The sequence below is a fragment of the Typopeltis vanoorti genome, chromosome 6 (genome assembly GCF_054136105.1).
Source record: "Typopeltis vanoorti isolate ZY-2024b chromosome 6, IOZ_Tvanoo_1.0, whole genome shotgun sequence".
NCBI classification, from domain to species: Eukaryota; Metazoa; Arthropoda; class Arachnida; order Uropygi; family Thelyphonidae; genus Typopeltis; species Typopeltis vanoorti.
Window position 1 is genome coordinate 42,811,855 of NC_143554.1, and position 21,249 is coordinate 42,833,103.

At 36.5% G+C, this 21,249-nt stretch overlaps 1 protein-coding gene across 3 annotated transcripts in view; it reads right to left on the reverse strand.

Annotated features, from left to right (window-relative positions):
• LOC150105407 (sorting nexin-13-like) overlaps positions 1 to 21,249 on the reverse strand; it is a 599,079-nt gene that overhangs the window by 518,852 nt on the left and 58,978 nt on the right. For all 3 annotated transcript variants that reach the window (XM_090394133.1, XM_090394134.1, XM_090394132.1), the window contains one exon: positions 8,181 to 8,289. In XM_090394133.1, the coding sequence (XP_090250259.1) occupies positions 8,181 to 8,287 (107 nt within the window). In that variant the 5' untranslated portion in view covers positions 8,288 to 8,289. The remainder of the gene's footprint in view (positions 1 to 8,180; positions 8,290 to 21,249) is intronic.

Sequence of the window (21,249 nt, forward strand, 5' to 3'; positions counted from 1 at the left end):
TATGGCCCTGTTGATACACGAGTCCTTATTCAATATATTCGTATTTATGTATATATGTGTGTGTGTGTATGTATACACACACACACACACACACACATGGTGGGCTCCCCTATCTGCCACCCAGGGGAAGTGCTCTCTAGAGGTCCCCCAAACGGGGGAACCCTGTGACTTCTAGTTCAAGTTCTAATAATAGCCTTAATCCTCCAGCTCAACTATCTCTACCTTTTCATCTAGTTCCACCTCAGCATTCAGTTATTTAATGAGTCTGCTTGGGAGGCATTTGATCATTTACCCACTATGTGAATTAACCGAAATTTTAAATTAAAGATACCAAGAAATTATATACTTGGTTTAATTCTTTATCCAAGTGTAAGCAAACAAAGTTTGCACCTGAAGAATTTTTTCAGGACTGAGGAAACTCATGATAAAGGCGGTACTGACTTCACATCACTTGCCTTAGTATCCCATAATGCAAAGTACATCTCCTTGCAGACATGTATAATGCTATGAATTATGGGAAGGGTCACTACCCTGACCAGTTTTGACCTTTATTGAGGTCTCTTTAGTGGGAGTCAGACCCAGAGGTGATACTAAGGTTGAAGTAATGCAGAAGTCATATTTTCATATACCAGTTACCAAAAAGTGTCACACCTTATCATTAAATTACTCTGAATTAGAGAAAGGTTGTTGGAAGTTTTTTTTTTTTTTTTTTTCACTTAGTTATACTATAAATTAAAGATACCAAGAAATTATATGCTTGATTTAATCCTTTTCTGAGTGTGCCTGAAGTATTTTGTCCCGAAAATACTTCAGGCACAAACTTTTTGCTTAAACTCAGATAAAGGATTAAACCAAGCATATAATTTCTTGGTATCTTTAATTAATAGTATAACCAAGTGAAAAAACTTCCAATAATTAAAGTTTTCTTCCATGTTTTAACCTATCACATAGTAAAAAAAATTTCTACCAAATTTCCCTTGACCTGTAGGGCTAAATACTTTTCATAGTTTGACTTTGCTTTCCTCACCACAGCTGTCACTTTCCTAGCACACTGTTTTTCTCTCTGTCGCTCTCTCTTTTTACTGCTCCTAGGCTTGATCATCATCTTTTCCTGTGGGTGTCAGTTCTTGAATTTGCAGTTTTCTCATTATGTAGCTCTTGCTTCAAAGTTTTATTCATTCCATTAGATCGATAAGATATAATCACGTGAAAAGTTTTCTATCTTGGGTATAATGTATGTTAAAGATACCAAGTAATTTTATAACCTTGGTTTTAATCTTTTTTCCCAAGTAAGCAAACAGACATGTAAGTCAAGTTTGCGCCTGAATGTGGTTCAACACTTTTGATGATGGTGCAACACCAAGGCAACTCTGGTAAAGATGGTTTAAGTTCTGATCACTCTCCTTAGTATTTCCCATAGATGTAAAACACATCTCCTAGGAGATGTATGACGTTATACATTATGGGTGGGGGTCACTACCCAGACCGGTTTCAACCTTTATTGAGATCTCATCAGTGAGTAGGCAGACCCTGAAATGCCAAGGTTTAAGTAATACAGAGCTTATCAATTTTACCTATGCAAGTTGCCACAAGGTGCTTTGACCTTATTAATTAAGAATCTCTGGATGAGAGAAAGATGTGAAAAGTTTTTTACCGTGGGTATAATACGTAGGCTGTTCAATAAGTAATAAGACTATATTTATACAGAAAACAGATTACCTTTAATCATCATCATTTACATGGTCTTATTCGAAGTAGCTACTGTGAGACACAATGCATTTGTCCCAACTTTGCGTCCACTTCTTAAACACATGTGAAAGTCCGTTTTTTGAGAGTTCTTTCAAAACCGCCTCCGCAGCTTTTACACATGCTTTGTTGCTTTCGAAATGGCAGCCTCTTAGTGGTTTCTTGACCTGAGGAAACAGCCAGAAATCGCACGGTGCGAGATCAGGACTGTATGGAGGGTGTGGTAAGATATCTGTTGTTCTTCTTCTGCAAAACGTCCACTACACAACCAGCAATATGTGGCCTTGCATTATCATGATGCAGTAAGAAGCCATTCTTCAGCAATGGACGCTTCCTTTTGATGTGCTTGATGATAATCGCTGCTGTGTTGATCATTGTCTCTGTAATGGACGTTGAAGGTCTTCCCTCACATTCAAGATCTTCCACATTTTGCCTTCCTTCCTTAAAAGTTTTATGCCAGCGAAAAACACTTGCCCTTGACATTGCTTCATCGTGGAAAGCTTCGCGTATCATGTTAAAAGTGTCCGATGCCGATTTTTGCAAATGGACACAAAATTTAATCGCATAACGCTGTTCCAAGGATGCTTCCATTTCGAAGACTGGTCGCGCCTCGTAGGCGCGCCGAAACAAGCTTGCGTTAGTCATGTGACACTCTGGCACATCAGCCCATATACGCCATCTATCAACCTCTTTTGTTAATACAGACAGCAACATATCTTTATTCCACAGAAATTAATATTGTGATGAGTGGTTTCGCCACAGTAAAATTAGTCTTATTACTTATTGAACAGCCCACGTATATGTTAAAGATACCAAGTAATTTTATAACCTTGGTTTTAATCCTTTTTCCCAAGTAGGCAAACAGACAAGTAAGTCAAGTTTGCGTCTGAACGTGGTTCAAGACTTATGGTGGTGGTGCAACACCAAGGCAACTCGTGGTAAAGATGGATTAAGTTCTGATCACTTTCCTTAGTATTTCCCATAGATGTAAAACACATCTCCTAGGAGATGTATGATGTTATACATTATGGGTGGGGGGGGTCACTACCCAGATCAGTTTCAACCTTGGTATCTTTAACATATATTATACCCAAGGTAAAAAACTTTTCACATCTTTCTCTCATCCAGAGATTCTTAATTAATAAGGTCAAAGCACTTTGTGGCAATTTGCATAGGTAAAATTGACAAGCTCTGTATTACTTAAACCTTGGCATTTCAGGGTCTGCCTACTCACTGATCTTCTTCTTCTTCTATGCATTATTCCCACTTCCTGTGCAGGGTCCGTGTGTTACTTAGATGCGACTTCTTGTTAGTACTACTCCCAACCGACCCGTCGCCTGGTCTGCCGATGGGGGGGGGGGATATATTTTTTTGACTGTAGAGGCGTATGTTCACGGGGCCGGTTTGCCTGCTTGCGGGATGAAAAACGCCAGATCTGGCGGAAAAAACCCTACTGACCGCACCCAAGACCGGCTAACTTGGCTGTGCCTGAGGAAGATCCTCAAATTCCTCACGTCTACAACGGGAATCGAACCTGGGACACTCCTTCCCCAGGCATATGGTTGCGAAGTGCAAAGCCACTAGGCTAACCGCACGGTTGGTCTGCCTACTCACTGATGACACCTCAATAAAGGTTGAAACCGGTCTGGGTAGTGACCCCACCCATAATGTATAACATACATCTCCTAGGAGATGTGTTTTACATCAATGGGAAATACTAAGGAAAGTGATCAGAACTTAATCCATCTTTACCACGAGTTGCCTTGGTGTTGCACCACCACCATAAGTCTTGAACCACGTTCAGGCACAAACTTGACTTACATGTCTGTTTGCTTACTTGGGAAAAAGGATTAAAACCAAGGTTATAAAATTACTTGGTATCTTTAACATAAGATATAATCACTCATAACCCCTTCACAAATCCTTTAACCACTTCCCATACACTGTTGAGTCTTCTTTCTATCATGCAGTTTTTCTATGCAAAACGTCCAGCTGACTTCTCAGTATATCATAATCACATGCTTTCTTCAGCGTACATCATTTATTGAATAAAAAAAGGATATTTTTGCATAGGTCTACATCCTTACAAATATCTCCCATGATTTGTAACCTCTCATATTTATTTATTCCTCCCTTTTTCTTCCCCATCCCTATTGGGACGAATTGAGCCCCTCTCCTCATGGGGAGGTTAAATATTTATGGCTGTAGATCCGTGTGTGATCATGGGGTAAGTTTGCCTGCTTGCAGGATGAAAAACGCCAGATAAACTGACAAGGTGGATAAACCCTACTGCCTGCGCCCAAGACCGACTAACTTGGCTATGGCTGAGGAAGATTCTCAAATTCCTCACGTCTTCGACAGGAATCGAACCGGGGACACTCCTTCCCCAGTCCCGAAGGTTGCGAAGTGCACAGCTACTAGGCTAACCGCGTGGGCACCTCTCACATTAAAATTGCATGATTATTTTCTCCTACTGGAGGCAAAACAGCTACCTCATTTATACAAAGATTCTCAGATTCTATTGCTTTATCTAATATTCTTGCTTACTACTCCCTTCCTTCATGTGCAGCTTAAGATAGTAATCCCTCATTATCATCGAACCTCAATGAAGTCAAAAGACTCATCATGGGAAACATGCCAAAGGTTTCATCATTAACTGTACAGATTCTTTTATCCTCGTCTTGCATGCATTCTACTTACTCCAAGTCTATCTCAATCAAAGTTTTTCTTGGTTGTACTATAAATTAAAGATGGCAAGAAACTATATTATTGATTTAATCCTTTATCCGAGTGTAAGTAAACAAAGTTTATGCATGAGGTAACTTCATGACTGGGCAACTTGTATATAGAGGATAATGACTTCACATCACTTGCTTTAGCATCCCATAATATAAAGCACATTATCCTTAAGGATATGTATAATGTATTATGGGAAGGGTCACTACCCAGACCAGTTTTGACCTTTATTGAGGTCTCATCAGTGGAAGCCAGATCCAGAAGTGATACCAAGGTTGAAATAATGCAGAAGACTAAGGCAAGTGATGGGAAGCCATTAGCCATATATACAAGTAACCAGTCATGAAGTTACTTCACATGCAAACTTTGTTTGCTTTCACTTGGATGAAGGATTGTTGTTGTCTTATCCTTTGAGGAGTTGCAGATATTTTCATGTGCGCTTTGAACTGTTTTGGCTATGTCAATGATTTTGTTTGTACAGAGTTGTTGTTCAGGATTAGGGTCTATTGCTTGCAAGGCTACTGAATTTTGCTGGGGAGGTAAAAATGTGAGTGGGTGTCAGTTCAGTATTAGGATAGTTATTGCAGTTTCTATATGTTCTCGTACCATCTGTATCTTCATTCCTCTAAGATGTCCTGTTCGGAGTCTTGCTATCATGGTGAAGGTCTTTTTGTTGGATAAAGGATTAAACCAAGAATATAATTTCTTGGCATCTTTAATTTATAATGTCTCAATCAGTTCATTCAGTTCAGTCCTGTTCAGAAGAGTCTGTAGGAACATCCACCTATCCATTTTGATTCTACTGTTACTCCAAACAGACTCAGATCCATGCCAATATTAGTCACACTACCACTATCCTACAATCCTATTCATTCAGAACCTCCACTCTGGTTAGATATAATCTCTCTCGCTACATTTAATTTAATGCAATCATAGCAATATGCCCTCTCACACACAAATCTACCCAGACTTCCTATCCTGTCATCCTTCCTAAACACAACATACCTATCACATTTAATTTTTAGTCCTGTTTCATTTACTAATGATAAAAATTCATCTCCTTTATTTCTGATGCTTCTCTCGTTAGTGAAAATGTGTGATAACCAACTACCAAGCTAATGAATATTCAACTAACCAAAAAAATTGGCTCATTCAAATAAGCTTCTTTATTTGAGTCATCCACCAAATACTTGCCCCAATGTCTCAATCACTGCTTTTGTTGTTTGACAAAACTAGTCCTACTATTATTGGGGTAATCCCCTCTCTCTCTCTCTCTGTATGTGTGTGTGTGTGTGTGTGTGTGTGTGTGTGTGTGTGCATGTGCAAAAGAGAGAGAGAGAGATCATAATTTCTGTCTCTAGTTTCCCTGATTAATTATATTTAATCCTTTACTGAACAAATCCTTTTTTACCATTAAAAAAAAAAAAAAATCCAAACTACAACAGGCTGTATAATACCAAACTATGCACAGAATCATTAGCAATCACAGTTCTCCATTGGCGGTTCACTCATGACATACCGTTGCACCAGATTGATAATCTTGATTATCAGTGTCTATTAAAGCACAACTACCATAGAACAGCTGGGTAATCAGTAAATGCTAAAATCTGTATACACTGCATGCAAATTTGAAGTGCATTCTTTGCAGAAAGCAATCTTTGTTAGTCTGCATGGAAATCTTTTGTACATAAAAGTCAAAACCTGACTGCATTTTGAAAAGGTAACAAGAATTCATCCATGTATGAACAAGAAATTAAGAAAAATAATCAATACAATAAAGAGCCAAGAGGCTATTTTTTTTCAGCGACGTAAATTAAGTTAAGGGGATAATAAATCCCTCATTATTTTAAAGCCAAATAAGAAACTCTAAGATCGAAATCTAAGGGTTTCATGCCGAAGAACGTTTGCCGAGTCCAAGATAAGTCAACACATGGTAGTACAACACTAGGGCAACTCGGAGCAAAGATGGAGCAAGCTTCCATCACTGTCCTTAATATTTTCTCATAATGTAAAAGCAGCTCCTAGGAGATATATTACCATTCTACATTAAGAGGGAAAGTCACCCAGAGCGGTTTCAACCTTTATTGAGGTGTATTTAAGTAAAGACCTCTCTAAAAATTAGACAATCCCGAAAGATTGCCCAACTCAGCGTTGTTCCACTCAGTGACTGGCCCACCCCATCACCAAGAAGAACTTCTCAGCGTTGGCTCTACCCAGTGGTAGGCTCACCCCACCACCAGACAGAACCATAATCTCAGTGGTGGCCCTATTCAGAGACAGGCAAAAACCTATCCCAAGCAGAGCCTCTCATATATCCAGTATCCACCCCTCATCAGTGAGTAGGTAGACCTGGATAATACCAAGGTTTAAGTGAACAGAACTCACATACTTTCCTATACGAATTGCCAGAAAGGTGTACCCATATATTATTACTGCAATAAAGAGCCAAGAGGCTATTTTTTTTGGCAACGTAAATTAAGGGGATAATAAATCCCTCATTATTTTAAAGCCAAATAAGAAACTCCAAGACGAAATCTAAGGGTTTCATGCCGAAAAACGTTCGGCGAGTCCAAGCGTAAGTCAACACCTGGTAGTACAACACCAGGACAACTCGGAGCAAAGATGGAGCAAGTTTCAATCACTGTCCTTAATATTTTCTCATAAGATAATACATCTCCTAGGAGCTGCGTTTTACATTATGAGAAAATATTAAGGACAGTGATCAAAACTTGCTCCACCTTTGCTCTGAGTTGCCTTAGTGTTGTACTACCAGGTGTTGACTTATCTTGGACTCGCCGAACATTCTTCGGCATGAAACCCTTAGATTTCGATCTTCGAGTTTCTTATTTGGCTTTAAAATAATGAGAGATTTATTATCCCCTTAACTTAATTTACATCACCGGAAAAAAAAAAATAGCCTCTTGGCTCTTTATTGTAGTAACAATATATGGTACACCTTTCTGGCAATTTGTATAGGAAAGTATGTAAGTGTTGTTCTCTTAAACCTTGGTATTATTCAGGTCTACCTGCTCACTGATGAGATCTCAATAAAGGTCGAAACCGTGGTCTGGGTAGTGACCTTCCCTCATAATGTAAAACAGTAATACATCTCTTAGGAGCTGTGTTTTACATTATGAGAAAATATTAAGGACAGTGATCGAAACTTGCTCCACCTTTGCTCTGAGTTGCCTTAGTGTTGTACTACCAGGTGCTGACTTACGCTTGGACTCGCCAAACGTTCTTCGGCATGAAACCCTTAGATTTTGATCTTCGAGTTTCTTATTTGACTTTAAAATAATGAGGGATTTATTATTCCCTTAACTTAAAAATAATCAATAAGAATATTAACAAAAATTGTGAATTTACACTGACATAATAACATTTGTAATCAATCACACAATCTTGTTATTCGTATGATCAATATTAAAGAATATCAATGAAAAATTAGAAATAAATACGAACATAATTATAAAAAAATCTGATTTTTCTGCATTTTTTTAAAATTCATAAGTTCATTAACTTTATTTTAGATTCTTTCAATAGTTTAATTTCAGCAACTGTATTACAAGAGCAAGGCCATTACAAAATACAAAGAGGTAACCGATAATGCAAGTTTTTTTCTAACGGTGCTCAAATTCAATGAAAAAAGCCAGTTTTAACAACATTTTAATAATGATTACTGTACTAAATTTACTTACCCTACTATAAAAAACAATGAAGACAGGAGAACGAAAACACACAGCCAAAATCCAAATGTCGACAAGGAAAGAATTATCACCAGTACAAACCATCCTATATAGTACATCTCTTTAAAAATATTTAAAATTAAAAATAACAGATTACACATAAGGACAGATATATACATATTAATTAATCATTAGTCACTCACTAATCAGTCATTTAACTGAACAAGAAAAATTGGTACATATCAAATAAATGTCTACAAATCATCCTTCAATGGAATTATCAAAATTCTTATTTATTATTATTATTATTTTGGCCTCCATGAAGTCACAAGATTCATCATGGGAAGACAATACAACGTCTTTCATACCACTGCTTAAACGCATTCAATATTTGCATCTTCACCATCCTCTCAGGCAATGCATTCCATGTTCTACCACTATATATGCAAAAACTTCTTACCCTTTTATGTACTACTTCCTTTTGTAATGTCCAGGGATGGTCCTTTGCCATAGTTCTGCCATATGAAAAATCTCCCCAGTATTAATCCAATAATAACTTTTCAACAGCTTAAATGTCTCAATCATATCTCCTCCCCCCCCCCCACCCACCCAACACACTTTTCTCTTCTATCCACCAAAGCAATCTGCAAGCCCTCATTCTATCCTCAATCAACTTGTACAGTCCTAACATCATTTTTGTTTGAACCCTCTACAAGATTACTTCATCCCCTTCACATCCTGGGGGTTAGATCTGAGCAAGACATTCAGAGTCGGATAAAAGCTGTATACAATGGGATCAGCACCCGTCCTCTTCAATATTGCAGAAATTCTCTGAGATATCTTCACGACCTTTGCAATATGTTTGCTGAACTTCAAATTTCCATCTACAATCACCCCAAGATACCTTGCTCCCTCGACTTCTTCTGGTATAACTCCACCAGGTGAGTATGAAGCATCCTATCCTTGGATCCCAAATTTCAAAACTTTACATTTAGTTGCATTAAACTGACATTGTCATTCATTTACCCACCTTTCTAACTCAATGAAATCTTGAAAAGCCAGAACACCAGGCACTATTACTAATAACCCTCCCAAGCTTCATATCATTGGTAAATAACTGAATATCTCCCCGTGGTCTAGTGGCAATATCACTGACATAAAGATTGAAGGGTAATGGTCCCAGTATGGCATCCTGTGAAACTACACTTGTAACCTTTCTACTCTGTGATGCTACTTCTCCATATACAACCCTCTGACTCAAGCTCTTCAAAACTATTCAAGAGTTTATCTAAATGGAGCTTTGTCTTTATATCATATTACTACATTACTATACTGGCCTGGTTGGTAAGTGGTTAATGTACCCACTCTCCAATCAATTCTCTTTAGGTCAAAGATGGATTTCATTGCACAGTGCAAAACCACCGTCTTGTTTATTGGAGGCCTGAAATTGTTTAAAAGAATTCTAAGCATTGTCTCTAGAGCAAGGTTTCTGAACTATGTAAAAATTAAATTTGAAAATAAAAAAATAAATAAAAATACAAAAATTAAAAACAAATCCTTAGCATACCACTACAAGAAAGATTTCTCGCCATATAGTTTGGAATTACTGCGTACGCAAATAAGACTATGAGGCTATTATGTTTGTTATTCTCTGGTTGGCCTGTTTTTTTTTTCCCCAAGATAAAAAAAACCCTGAGTCTCCAGGAATTAAAAACCCTGCCACCTCCATATGATACCAGTTAACCCAACCTGAGTTGAAATGCAACAATAAAGGTTTTTGCATCTTGGACAGTTGGAAAGTTATAAATGGGATCATCAATAATAACTGAACTCCAAATCATAGAACAACCAAACCATAAATTCTCAAAGCTGTCAAACTATTTGCCTGTGATCAACCACAGGAGTAATGGTCATAACTTCTGGAGACTGCTTTGTCTCTTGTTTATTGTATGTGGATGAGTGAGTGACTGTAAAGAAAAAACACTGTATATTTTCTTAAAAAAAAAATAAAAGGAATTTGTTCATTTGCTTTGAAGTTCCAAATCTGTATTAAAAATACTCCAGTTGAATTATACTGTCTGTATTAAGTAATTCAGAGGCCTGAAGACGGATGTGAAATATCTGCTGCTGTTTCCTTTAAAACTGTTAATATTTTCTTTTTAAAATAAAATCAGCTGATCTTTTTGTTTGAAAAGATCAGCTGATTTTATGTATGATAATATGTCCTTCTCTTCACTGCTGCAGATATGTTTGTCTCCTTTAAACAACTGTGAAAGTTGATATTATTATTAATACCAGACTTCTATGGAGTCAAAAGGCTCATTATGTGAGGCAAACACTGTTACCCACAAAGCCTATCAAACTGTTCTTTAAATTCATTCAATGTATCTTCATTCACCACAATATCAGCCAATGCATTTCACTTGCCAAGCACTCTCCATGAAAAGAACCTGCTCACACCCTCCTTATACAGATATCAGGTATGTCTCCTTGTTCTATCCCCTTCTCCCATTCTATGAAAAACTTCTTCTACATTAATCTAGTAACAACCCTTTATCAACTTAAATGTCTCAATCATCTCCCCTCTATTTCTCCTTTTCACAAGGTTTTGAAAACTGCATTCCCTGAATTTGTTTATCATATCTCACATCCCAAAGACCAGTAGCAACCTTAGTCTTTGGTCTCTGGTCTCTTTCCAATATATACTCTCATCACCGTGAAAACCAGGGAACCAAATCTGTACACTATAATCCATACAAAGCCTTTATATAATGGAACCAGAACCTCTTTATTTCTGCAACTTAAGGTACTCCAAATCATTGTCATAATCTAATGTGAACCAACTTGTGCAATGTGACCTTTGAACTTCAGATCTTTGTCCACTACCTGCACACTTGCTGATTCCCATCTGACGGATTGCCACACCATAAGTTGTGGTGTGGCAACTGATCAAAATCTAAGTATACCACTATACATTATATCAATACATTCGTCACTTTGTTATAGTACATAAGCAAATTAGTAAAACACAACCTCCATCTAATAAACCTCTACTGACAAGCACAAAGAATACCACTGTTATCAACCTACTTTTGTATCCTATCTCTCACCAACCTCTTCAATACCATAACTGCAGATATACAGATCAGCCTATAATTTGTTGCCTTAGCCTTATCGCCACCTCTGTGAAGTGGAACAATTTTGCCTTTCTTCCATTTCTTTGGGCTTATGGTGTTGCAAGACTTATTAAACAGATAGACCAAGACTGATGCTAATTCCTTGAAATATTCCCTTAAGATCTATTGCCTTATTGACTTCTAGCTTAACTCCTCATATATCTCTTGTTCACTAACAATTAAGCCTTCTCTCATTTCATTCTCGAAACTTCTGATTTCACACTGAAGATGAAAGACCCTGATGAACACCCTGATTTGTTTGCTTACACTTGGATAAAGGATTAAACCAAGTATATAATTGCTTGGTATCTTTAATTTATAGTATAACCAAGTGAAAAACTTCCAACAACTTCTCTAATCCAGAGTAATTTAATAATAAGGTATGACACCTTTTGGCAATTCGTATATGAAGATATGACTTCTGCATTACTTCAACCTTAGTATCACCTCTGGGTCAGGTTCCCACTGAAGAGACCTCAATAAAGGTCTGGCTCCCATTGAAGAGATCTTGGCTTTCAGCAAGATAAGTACTTTGGTTTTCTTTAGTTTGTTTTTCACTTTGATTTTATTTTACTGGTGCTAGTGGTGGTTTCACACCCACTAGCACTGGTCTTTATTAAAATAAATATTACCATTGCTGGTAGTGCAGTTAATATCTGCATTACGGGATTACTTTTAGTGGTATCATGGTTGCCATTTTACAGTTAGCTCAAATAAAGCATTTGCTGGTGGTGTAGAATTATTTCTGTATCACAAGATTATTTTATTCTCAGTCTTATGACTAAAAGGTTTTTTCCTTATAATCAAACGCAGAGATTAGTCTTTTTCCCCACTTGATATAATGGTACGAATTCCTCCAAGGGTGCGAACTCTAGGAATTGAAATTCCTAGATATGAAGAAGCGAAACAGGCAACTAAGGTTTTAAAAGAGATAGTTGGTGCAAACAAGATTTATTCTTTTACCCCTTATGGTGAAGGGAAATATTTAATTGTAGTTAAAGATGTGGAAACAAGGCACAAACTATTAGACTTTCGAAGACAGCACGATTATTCCTTTAATAGTCAGAAACCAGGTAAAAACAGTAAAAACTGAAAGATTTCCAATGGAATATATAGAGAACAGTAATGAAATTCTTATACAGACATTTTCGAAATGGATAAGATTAGTAATATACAAAAGGGTTTATCACGTGAAGATCCGAATTGGTTTTCTGGTGATGTAACTTTCACAATGGATATGAAGATGTCCATAGCAAATTTTGTCAACATCGGTACAACCCAAATTATGGTAAACTATCCCGGAGTACAATGGAAATGCCTGTGTTGTGGTTCATACGATCACTTGGGTGGTAACTGCCCCAAATCTAAATGTTTCAATTGCATGGAGATCAGACATATAGCTAATCAGTGCCTCAAACCTTGTCAGAAATGCAAAAGTTCTGAACACTGTGTTAACACTTGTCCTTTTAGAACTTTCGCAGAAAGAGTGGGAGCACTGGTAGAGTCAATTAGAACACCATATATATCAGAGAGACATAATGAAGAATTTCCAGATCTTCAGCCTAGTTAAGACAGCACTTTTAAACAAACTACACTTGGCAAAATCACAAAAAATGTGCAACCAAATCAGCTAGAAATTAGCTGATTTGGTGCCAAAGTTCAAGATCTGCAGGAGAAACTTTCCCAGTCAAATACTGATGGAACATCAGCTGAAATTACGAATAATGAACCTAATATAATGTACCACTGAACAGATACAAGATAAAATGTAAACAAATTAAACTGTTATGCAAAAAGAAACTGGAGTAGAAACATAAAAGCAAGTAAGTCATCTGAAAGAACTTAATATGCAGACCATCAAGAGGAAAAAACCATCAAAAAAATCGAGGATAAACAAAAAATATTAAAAGATGTAAATCTAAAAACCAAATTTAAAAGAAGAAGAATTGATAAAAAAATGTAAAGATGGAGAAGGCTGTGGATCATCAAATGAAAACTCTTCAGGCTCAGAAGGGTTTATGGATTATGAAGAACTAACTCATGCTAATAAAGAGAAAGCAAGAGATACAATTAAAGAAAATAAAATAAAGTTTACTGATTCAAAGTTTTCTCAGTACAGTTATCATCTGCATGAAAAGAAAATAACCAGCTTTCAAATCACGAACGATAGACATGAAATTGAAATAATGGAAAACAACTGTAAAAAACTGGAAAACAGTTTACAAGAAGCAGATTACACAACTGCTCCTTCACAGATTGAAGACCTCATCAGGTTCATCCAAAATTTAGAAGTTAAAGATTTACCAGTGACTCTTCAATAATCATAGCATCTTCTTTCTGTATTGCCTCATTAAATGTAAGAAGGTTCCACAGACAAATTAAACGAGAAACTATATGGAAACGTATGCTAATATCAGATTTCTGTTTCTCCAAGAAACATACTTTTGCAGATATAAAAATATAAAAAGTTTAACAAATAGATATCCACTTCTTTCTTATTGGAGCTTTGGAAGATTTAACAGGGCTAAAGTAGGAGTTCTTATTCTTTCCCCTCCACCCCCCCCCCTTGCCTTGGGTCATTCTGTAATATTTAAAAGGATGCAGAAAAGGGAATCTTGACAATAGATTGGAAATACTGTGGATGTGTAATGAGGTTTATAAATGTTTATGCTCAATCCAATGGAACAGTTAGATGAAAATTCTTCCAGGAATTGGAGCCATATATTTATATGGCTCCAATTCCTGGAGACTGAAATAGTATTGAAAACCTCACATTAAAATAGATAGGAGGACACCCCAGGAGTGGAATATGCACAGTTAAAAACATGTCTCAACAATGCTCAGCTAGTAGACATATGGAGAATTCGCAATCCTAATCTCCAGACATACTCATACATGAATCAAGGTATTGGCGCTCGTATTGATCAAATTTATATCTCTTCTTCCCTTATAAATAGGATAATTCAGATAAAAACACCTTGACATCAACATGTCAGATCATAATCCAGTTCTACTTAAGTTCAACTGCTTGGAAAAAGTAGATATCTCTTCTGGACCATGGACACTTCCACCAAATTTTCCATTAATCTTTACAACAAAATTCCAGACCCTCTGTTCAAATTGGAATAATGTTACCTGGAATTGGGATATGTGGTTAAAATTCAAAGAAGCAGTAAAGCAGAATATAATGGAATGGGGAAAGGAACAGGCTTTCCTCAAAAGGAAAAAGTTGAAAGACCTGTATAAAGAGAGAAGCTGGTTCATAACAAACCAACACAATATAGCAACATCATTAGAAACATTAACATATAGATAGAACTGAAAAGGCAGAAACAAATAGAAGAAAGAAACTACTGAAAAAGAGAGCCAAAAGGCTTCACTTCGGCAATGCAAAATTATTCAAATTAAGTGGATATTGAATCCAACATTATTTCATAGCCAAATATAGAAACTATAAAAGTTTCGGCGGATACAAGCATACGCCAACCTTTCATGATAGGGCAACTCGTAGTAAAGGTGGGACAAGTTCCGATCACTGTCCTTAGTATTTTCCCATAATGTAAAACACATCTCCTAGGAGATGCATAATGTTATACATTATGGGGAGAGGCCAACTTTTATGGTCTCTATATTCGGCATGAAACTCTTGTAGTTTCTATATTCGGCTATGAAATAATGTTGGATTCAATATCCACTTAATTTGAAGAAGAAAGAAATTTTAATATAACAATACAGCAGCACTTAGCAGATAGACCATCAGCTGCATTCTTCAACAGACAATTCACAAAATTTCGCAAAGAAAGGACTATCACTGAAATCTGCGTTGATGGAGAAGCCATGTCCACCACTCAAGACATCCTTGACTCCTTTCAAAAACACTCCAAAAATCTGTTTGAAGACAATAGTACTACTGTTGGAAATTATAACTCTTTGAACATTAATGGCTTTCATGTTCATATCTAAGATGGGCTTGACAGACCCATTGCAGCATCTGAAGTTACCACAGCTTATAAAGAATGCCAAACAAGAAAATCACCAGGACCTGATGGTCTAGGAATAGAACTTTATCGCAAGGCCTGGAAGTTCATTCTTCCATTCTAGTTACACTATTTAATTCCTTTCTCCAATCAGGACACATACCAAGTGAATTTGTAGCAAGCCATACTGTCCTGATTCTTAAACCTAATAGAGATCACACCTTAATCAGCAGCTGGAAATACTAACTACAAGATTTTTTTTGCATTATCGATAACAGGCTTAAAGTGGGACGATACATAATTAAAAGCACACAAGTATATGGAGTATCAGGTTGAGCAGTAGAATTTAATCTATCTCTGCTATGATCTAATCCGCTTAGTTAACACGAAAAAGCAGTCGATGGCAGCACTATCGGTAGACCTTACCCAAGCATTTGATAATGTCTGGCATCCCTTTCTATTGCACATCCTCCAGCAAATTGGTGTAGGTAAAAAGCTGCTATTTGTTATCAAAGGAGCCTATTCCAAATTCAACTACCTGCCTCCTAGTTAATGGGTTCCTGTCAGACCCTCTCAAAATTCAAAAAGGAGTCAAGAAAGTTGCCCTCTCAGTCCACTGCTCTTTGCATTGGTTCTTGAAACTTTTATATAGGAAGTCAACAATACATATGCTGTGCAAGGAATAACTTTATAGTTGTTCCTTCAACTATAAAGGAAAATAAGGCATTAGCATATGGTGATGATATTGTGAGAACTTTGAAGGATAATGATTCCATATATTTTTTTTTTTTGGTATTTTGGAAAAATTCAGCAAAAGCAGTGGATTAATTATTAATGCAGACAAGACAAAAATAAAAGTTTATGGAAAGTGGGATGTTGATGGCATTCCTTTTGGACAAACCCCTTAAGAGAGAACCCCTCAATATACTTGGAATTCCCTTCTCCACTTACCTAATATTACCAGTCCAAGAACTTATATACATAAACCTTGAAATGTTTGAAGACTGGAAAATAGGGCCACTCTCCTTTTCTTCTAAAGCCATAGTACTCAAAACCATAATCTTTCCTGCTCAGTTGTACATAATAAATATTACAAACATCACAGAAGCTGAAGAAAAGCAATTATATAGTAAGCCTCTGCAATTTTTTTGGTCCAGCCAATACCAAGAAATTAAAAAGGAATTTCTTCAACTATTGTTAGATCTTGAATGGGGACGCTTTCAACAAAAAAGTCATTCATTCAAGATTTAACAAGGAACACAATTCTGAGCTAGAAATGCTTGCACTATTAGTTAAGTAAGAAAAATATAAAAGAAAACCTGTTACAATTACCTTAGAAAGAAGTAAATTTGAAGAGAAAATTGTATGTCAAAATAGAATTATATTGTTAAAATTATTGATGTCTAAATTATACTGTATAAGAATGTAAATCTAAGTGCAAACAAAGGTTCAAAGGTTGCTAGCTAGCTGCTTACGATGACGTAATGGCGCAATGGAAGTGTTCGTGGAAGGTGAGCTGAACTCGCGTTCGGCGAAATGCGTGCTCTTCAAGGAGCAGAAGTGTGATGCAATCACATAAGGGTGAATAGGAGAGCACAGTGAGAGATCCTCCATTACGAAAAGAGGGTGCTAAAAAGAAGAATAAAAAGCGAGTTCACTCGGGTTTGAACCCGCCCATTTTTTCTGTTCCGGTTTTCTCATGTGGACAAGCAGAGCGCTGACCGATTGACGGCGCCGGAAGTAATCACCTTCCCAGTTGCTAGCTGAAGGAGTCGGGCATGCTATACGTGAGCTGATGGCAGACACCAACTAGGGCCATCTGTAAAAGTTTACCGATGCGAAACAGCGGAATAAGTTACTCAAAAAAGGACGGCCGAGATGACAATATCGATCCAGTAGGCGAGCATTTATACGGCAAAGTGCAAGGAATGGCGATTTCCATCGATCGGCGTAACCTCCACGTGAACGCAACTTGATAAAGCAGAAAGACATCTGACTACAAAGGACGGGCGAAAAGAAGTGCGATATCCTCTCAGGACACTGGTAACGTACAGTAAATTCCTTATTCTTGTAGCGATTAGTATTGGGGCAAAAAGAGAAGAACAGATTTCTAATTGAGAAGAAAGAGAACTTTTAAGTGACTTTTGTGCTCAGTAACGCGTTAATCGTATTGGACTAGCAGTCTGAAAGCCTGAGAGTATGCAACACTTAGTTCAGTGTGAATTGACCTTTGTTAGCAAGTTTTACTTAGAATTTTGAATTACTGTTTTATGATGAATATGTGCCTATTTAATCTAGAGATGTAAAATTAGAGTGCTTTGATAATTAATGTGTTCCTTATACCTCAGCTAATGAATTAGAATTCTGATATGACATACCTTGATATGTAAAAATTTATTGTATGAAATTTTGGTAATAAATAAACATGTTTTTTCTATGTAAGTCTGAGTTTGTCTGAGCATGAGATTGAAATTACCACTCGCTAAAGTTCGAACCTGTGAATAAGGGGAAATTAAAGAAAGTTTAGGCCATGACTGCAATGTTGAAGTTTCTATAGGCACTTAATACTTTAATAAGATTAGGTAATACTTAAACTCTGGGAAGGTTTCTTTATACAAGAACTCTTCTGTACTAGGACTCTGGCTGGCACAGCTAAAATAAATAAATTTTGTCAGAGTTCCAAATAGAGAAGCAGCCCCAGAGAGATAAGTCAGAGATTTCAGGCTTAGTTGGTACACCATAGATTTAAGATAGAGAAATAACAAGAAAGTGATGCCACACACGCGAAAACAAAGTAGAAGAAGAAGGAGATATAACACTATCAAAGAAGCACGGAGGATTTGGACTTCCAGTTTTAAAATTCTGCTATCTAAACAATACAGCTTCTAAAATCCATAAATTATTGCAGACTGATCACACATGTGCAGACCTTCTCCATTACTATTGGATTTTCATCTTCCCCTGTTTGGAATTATTGATTATACAGGTCCAAAACCTGTGATTGTCCCTGAATACTACAACACTCTGTGCTTAACTCTAAGACTGCTAAAACACTCTGGAATTGGTACAAAGAAATCTTTAATCTCTTTCGCCATGAAGTTCCACAGTTAGGTACGGACAACAATGTTTTGTTTCATAACTTGATGAAGTTCCAAGGGTACCCTAACAGGAGAGATCTTGCTTGGAGTAATGCATATGGCCACATTCCAGTCAATACCATCAAATGGAGGTACTTTAACATTGGAGATCCAATCTGTGACATCGTAACAGATGTTAGAATTCATGTTCCACTGTTTCCAAACGGAAACAGTGGAACATGCATTTTACAGTTGCCCTGTGTATTTGGAACAGATTATGTAATGCGTTGGGCATTCCATTACTTACAACAGAACAGGTTATTTTTTTTTACAACACCTCTCAACGATGGGATGAGAATTTTGATTTTTATAATTAATGAATTAAAATATCATTTATGGAAGGTTAAAAAAGAAACATGGATTTGAAAACCAGCAATATGACAACCAAATGCTTTGTAATATTGTATTGTGGTAATTTTATTGTTCAGTCAGATGATTTTTGTATTTAGAAAGAAGCATTCTAGGAAATATCAAATTTATGACTAGATGGTGTAGACCAGTGGTCGGCAACCTTTTTAATATGAGGGACGCAATACTGCAGGCGCCATGACAAGTGATGGGCTATGGAAATTTTAACAAAGGGCTCGCATCGTTGAGCAAAAAAAGCCGTATTTCACACAAAAATGTTTATTAATATAGCTTCTGTACAAATGCCAATCAAAAAGTATGAAGGGATAACATGTAAAAGCTATCATTTTTAAACCAATATTTCATGATCTAAACATGAAATATTAGCGCACAATCATCTGTGTTAATTTATCTTACATAAAAAAAAAACATTTTTTACTATCAAAATATAATAAGAATAAAATCTTTAATAATCGCACATATGAAATAGTCTGCATATTTTATAAACAAAATAAATTTCTTTTGTTTGCGATAGAAGTTTTCATGATAAACAGTCTATAAAGAATAAATAAATATTATCTAAACACAATAATACTGAAGTAAGTAATATTTCTCTTTTGTTTTTATACTTCAAGTGATAATTAACGGTACCAATCAAGGGGCATTATTTTATAGTCCTATTTATTTATATGCAATTACCAAAAGTGAATTCTTATTTGTAAAACGGTGGTAACAATAACTATAATATTTTATTTAATAAAATCACTTTGTTAGGGTACCGTATGAGTTTGTCGCTTAATACATTTCAAAAAATTATGTTTTTTTTTTCTTTTTTTTTTTTGAAAAAATAAAAAAAGTAAACAAGAAGAACAAGGGGCTCACAAATTTGAGAAAAATTTAACAAAGGGCTCGGGTGAGCCCCTTATAGCTCACCACTGGCCATGACGCATGCATTGCCAACTTCCTCCTGATTTAAATAATTAAACTTAAAATTACAATTGGCATGAATGGTTTTGAAATGTCTTTCTATATTACTTTTTTTAGAAATAGCCACACTATTATTGCATAATAAACAAATACATTTGCCATTATGATTGAAAAAGCAACGCATTCGCATCTGATCTGACAGATACACGCTAATTGTTAACATGAATATTCTTTAACGGTTAAAGAATATTCATGTTAACAATTAGCATGTATCAGTCAGATCATATGCGAGCGCCGAGTGGATGAGAGACCTCTGAGCATAAGAGGTCTCTTGTCTAGTTATCAATGCGACCACTCTCACTACCCTTCACCCCATTTCTAAACGTTGTTAGAACCCTTTGTTTTTTAGTATGTGTGTTTGTTGAATCACTCCCGCTATCAGTGCAAATACTTTGGTTTACAAAGATATTTCTAACCATTTATAATGGATGTCATGAGCCCTCCGTAATTTTCAAATTTTATATTGCGGCCTTCATATTAAAAAGGTTGCTGACCTCTGCAAGATGTGCTTTACATTTATGGAAAATACTAAAGAAAAGCGGTCTGGAGCTTGCTCCACCTTTACTACGAGTTGCCCATAAGGCATTACTTATGCTTGCATCCGCCAAAACTTTTAGTTTCTATATATTCGGCACAAAACTCTTGTAGTTTCTATATTCGGCTATGAAATAATGTTGGATTCAATATTCATTTAATTTGTACCATCATTTATTATATTTGCAGTGTTTTTTCTTTATGTTTTCTTGCATTTTAGCACATACTAGAAATGAATGTATCTCTCAGATATACTGCGATCTACGCTGCAAGTTCCAAAGCAGTGTACAATAATTTCTCTGAGGGCGCACTAAAAATTCACTGCGGGCGCCGTGGCACCCGCGGGCACTGCGTTGCCGACCTCTGGTATAGACCACCCACATTATGCAATATTCACGAGGGAAAACAAAATTCTGTCTATTCTTGCTATGAGAGATTTTTTAAATAATTCCATCCTCTTAATTCAATGTGGTCTTATAGTCAATTGCAGGCATGATGGAGAGCAATCCCAGGCAGAGAAGGCCAACTCAAGTTAACCCAGATGGGGGCTAACCACTTGGGTATTAGTCATCTTTGCAGTTTAGTTTCAATTGGTCTTTTGGTTGTTCATCTATATGAGATTGGTGAAAAAGAAAAACCGATAGCCTTTGGCTATATGATGATATAAAAGAGCCGAGGCCTTTTCTCTATCTCTCATGCTATTTGTCTGTCTTTCTTTCTCCTAATACTATCAGGCTCTCTTGCACCCCCCCCATACTAACTACTCTAGGCCTATGATGAGCAACCCATTACTTTTTCACCTAAATAAAGGTCGAAACCGGTCTGGGTAGTGACCCTTCCCATAATGCATAGCATTATACATATCCACAAGGAGATGTGCTTTGCATTATGGGGTACTAAGGCAAGTGATGTGAAGTCTTAG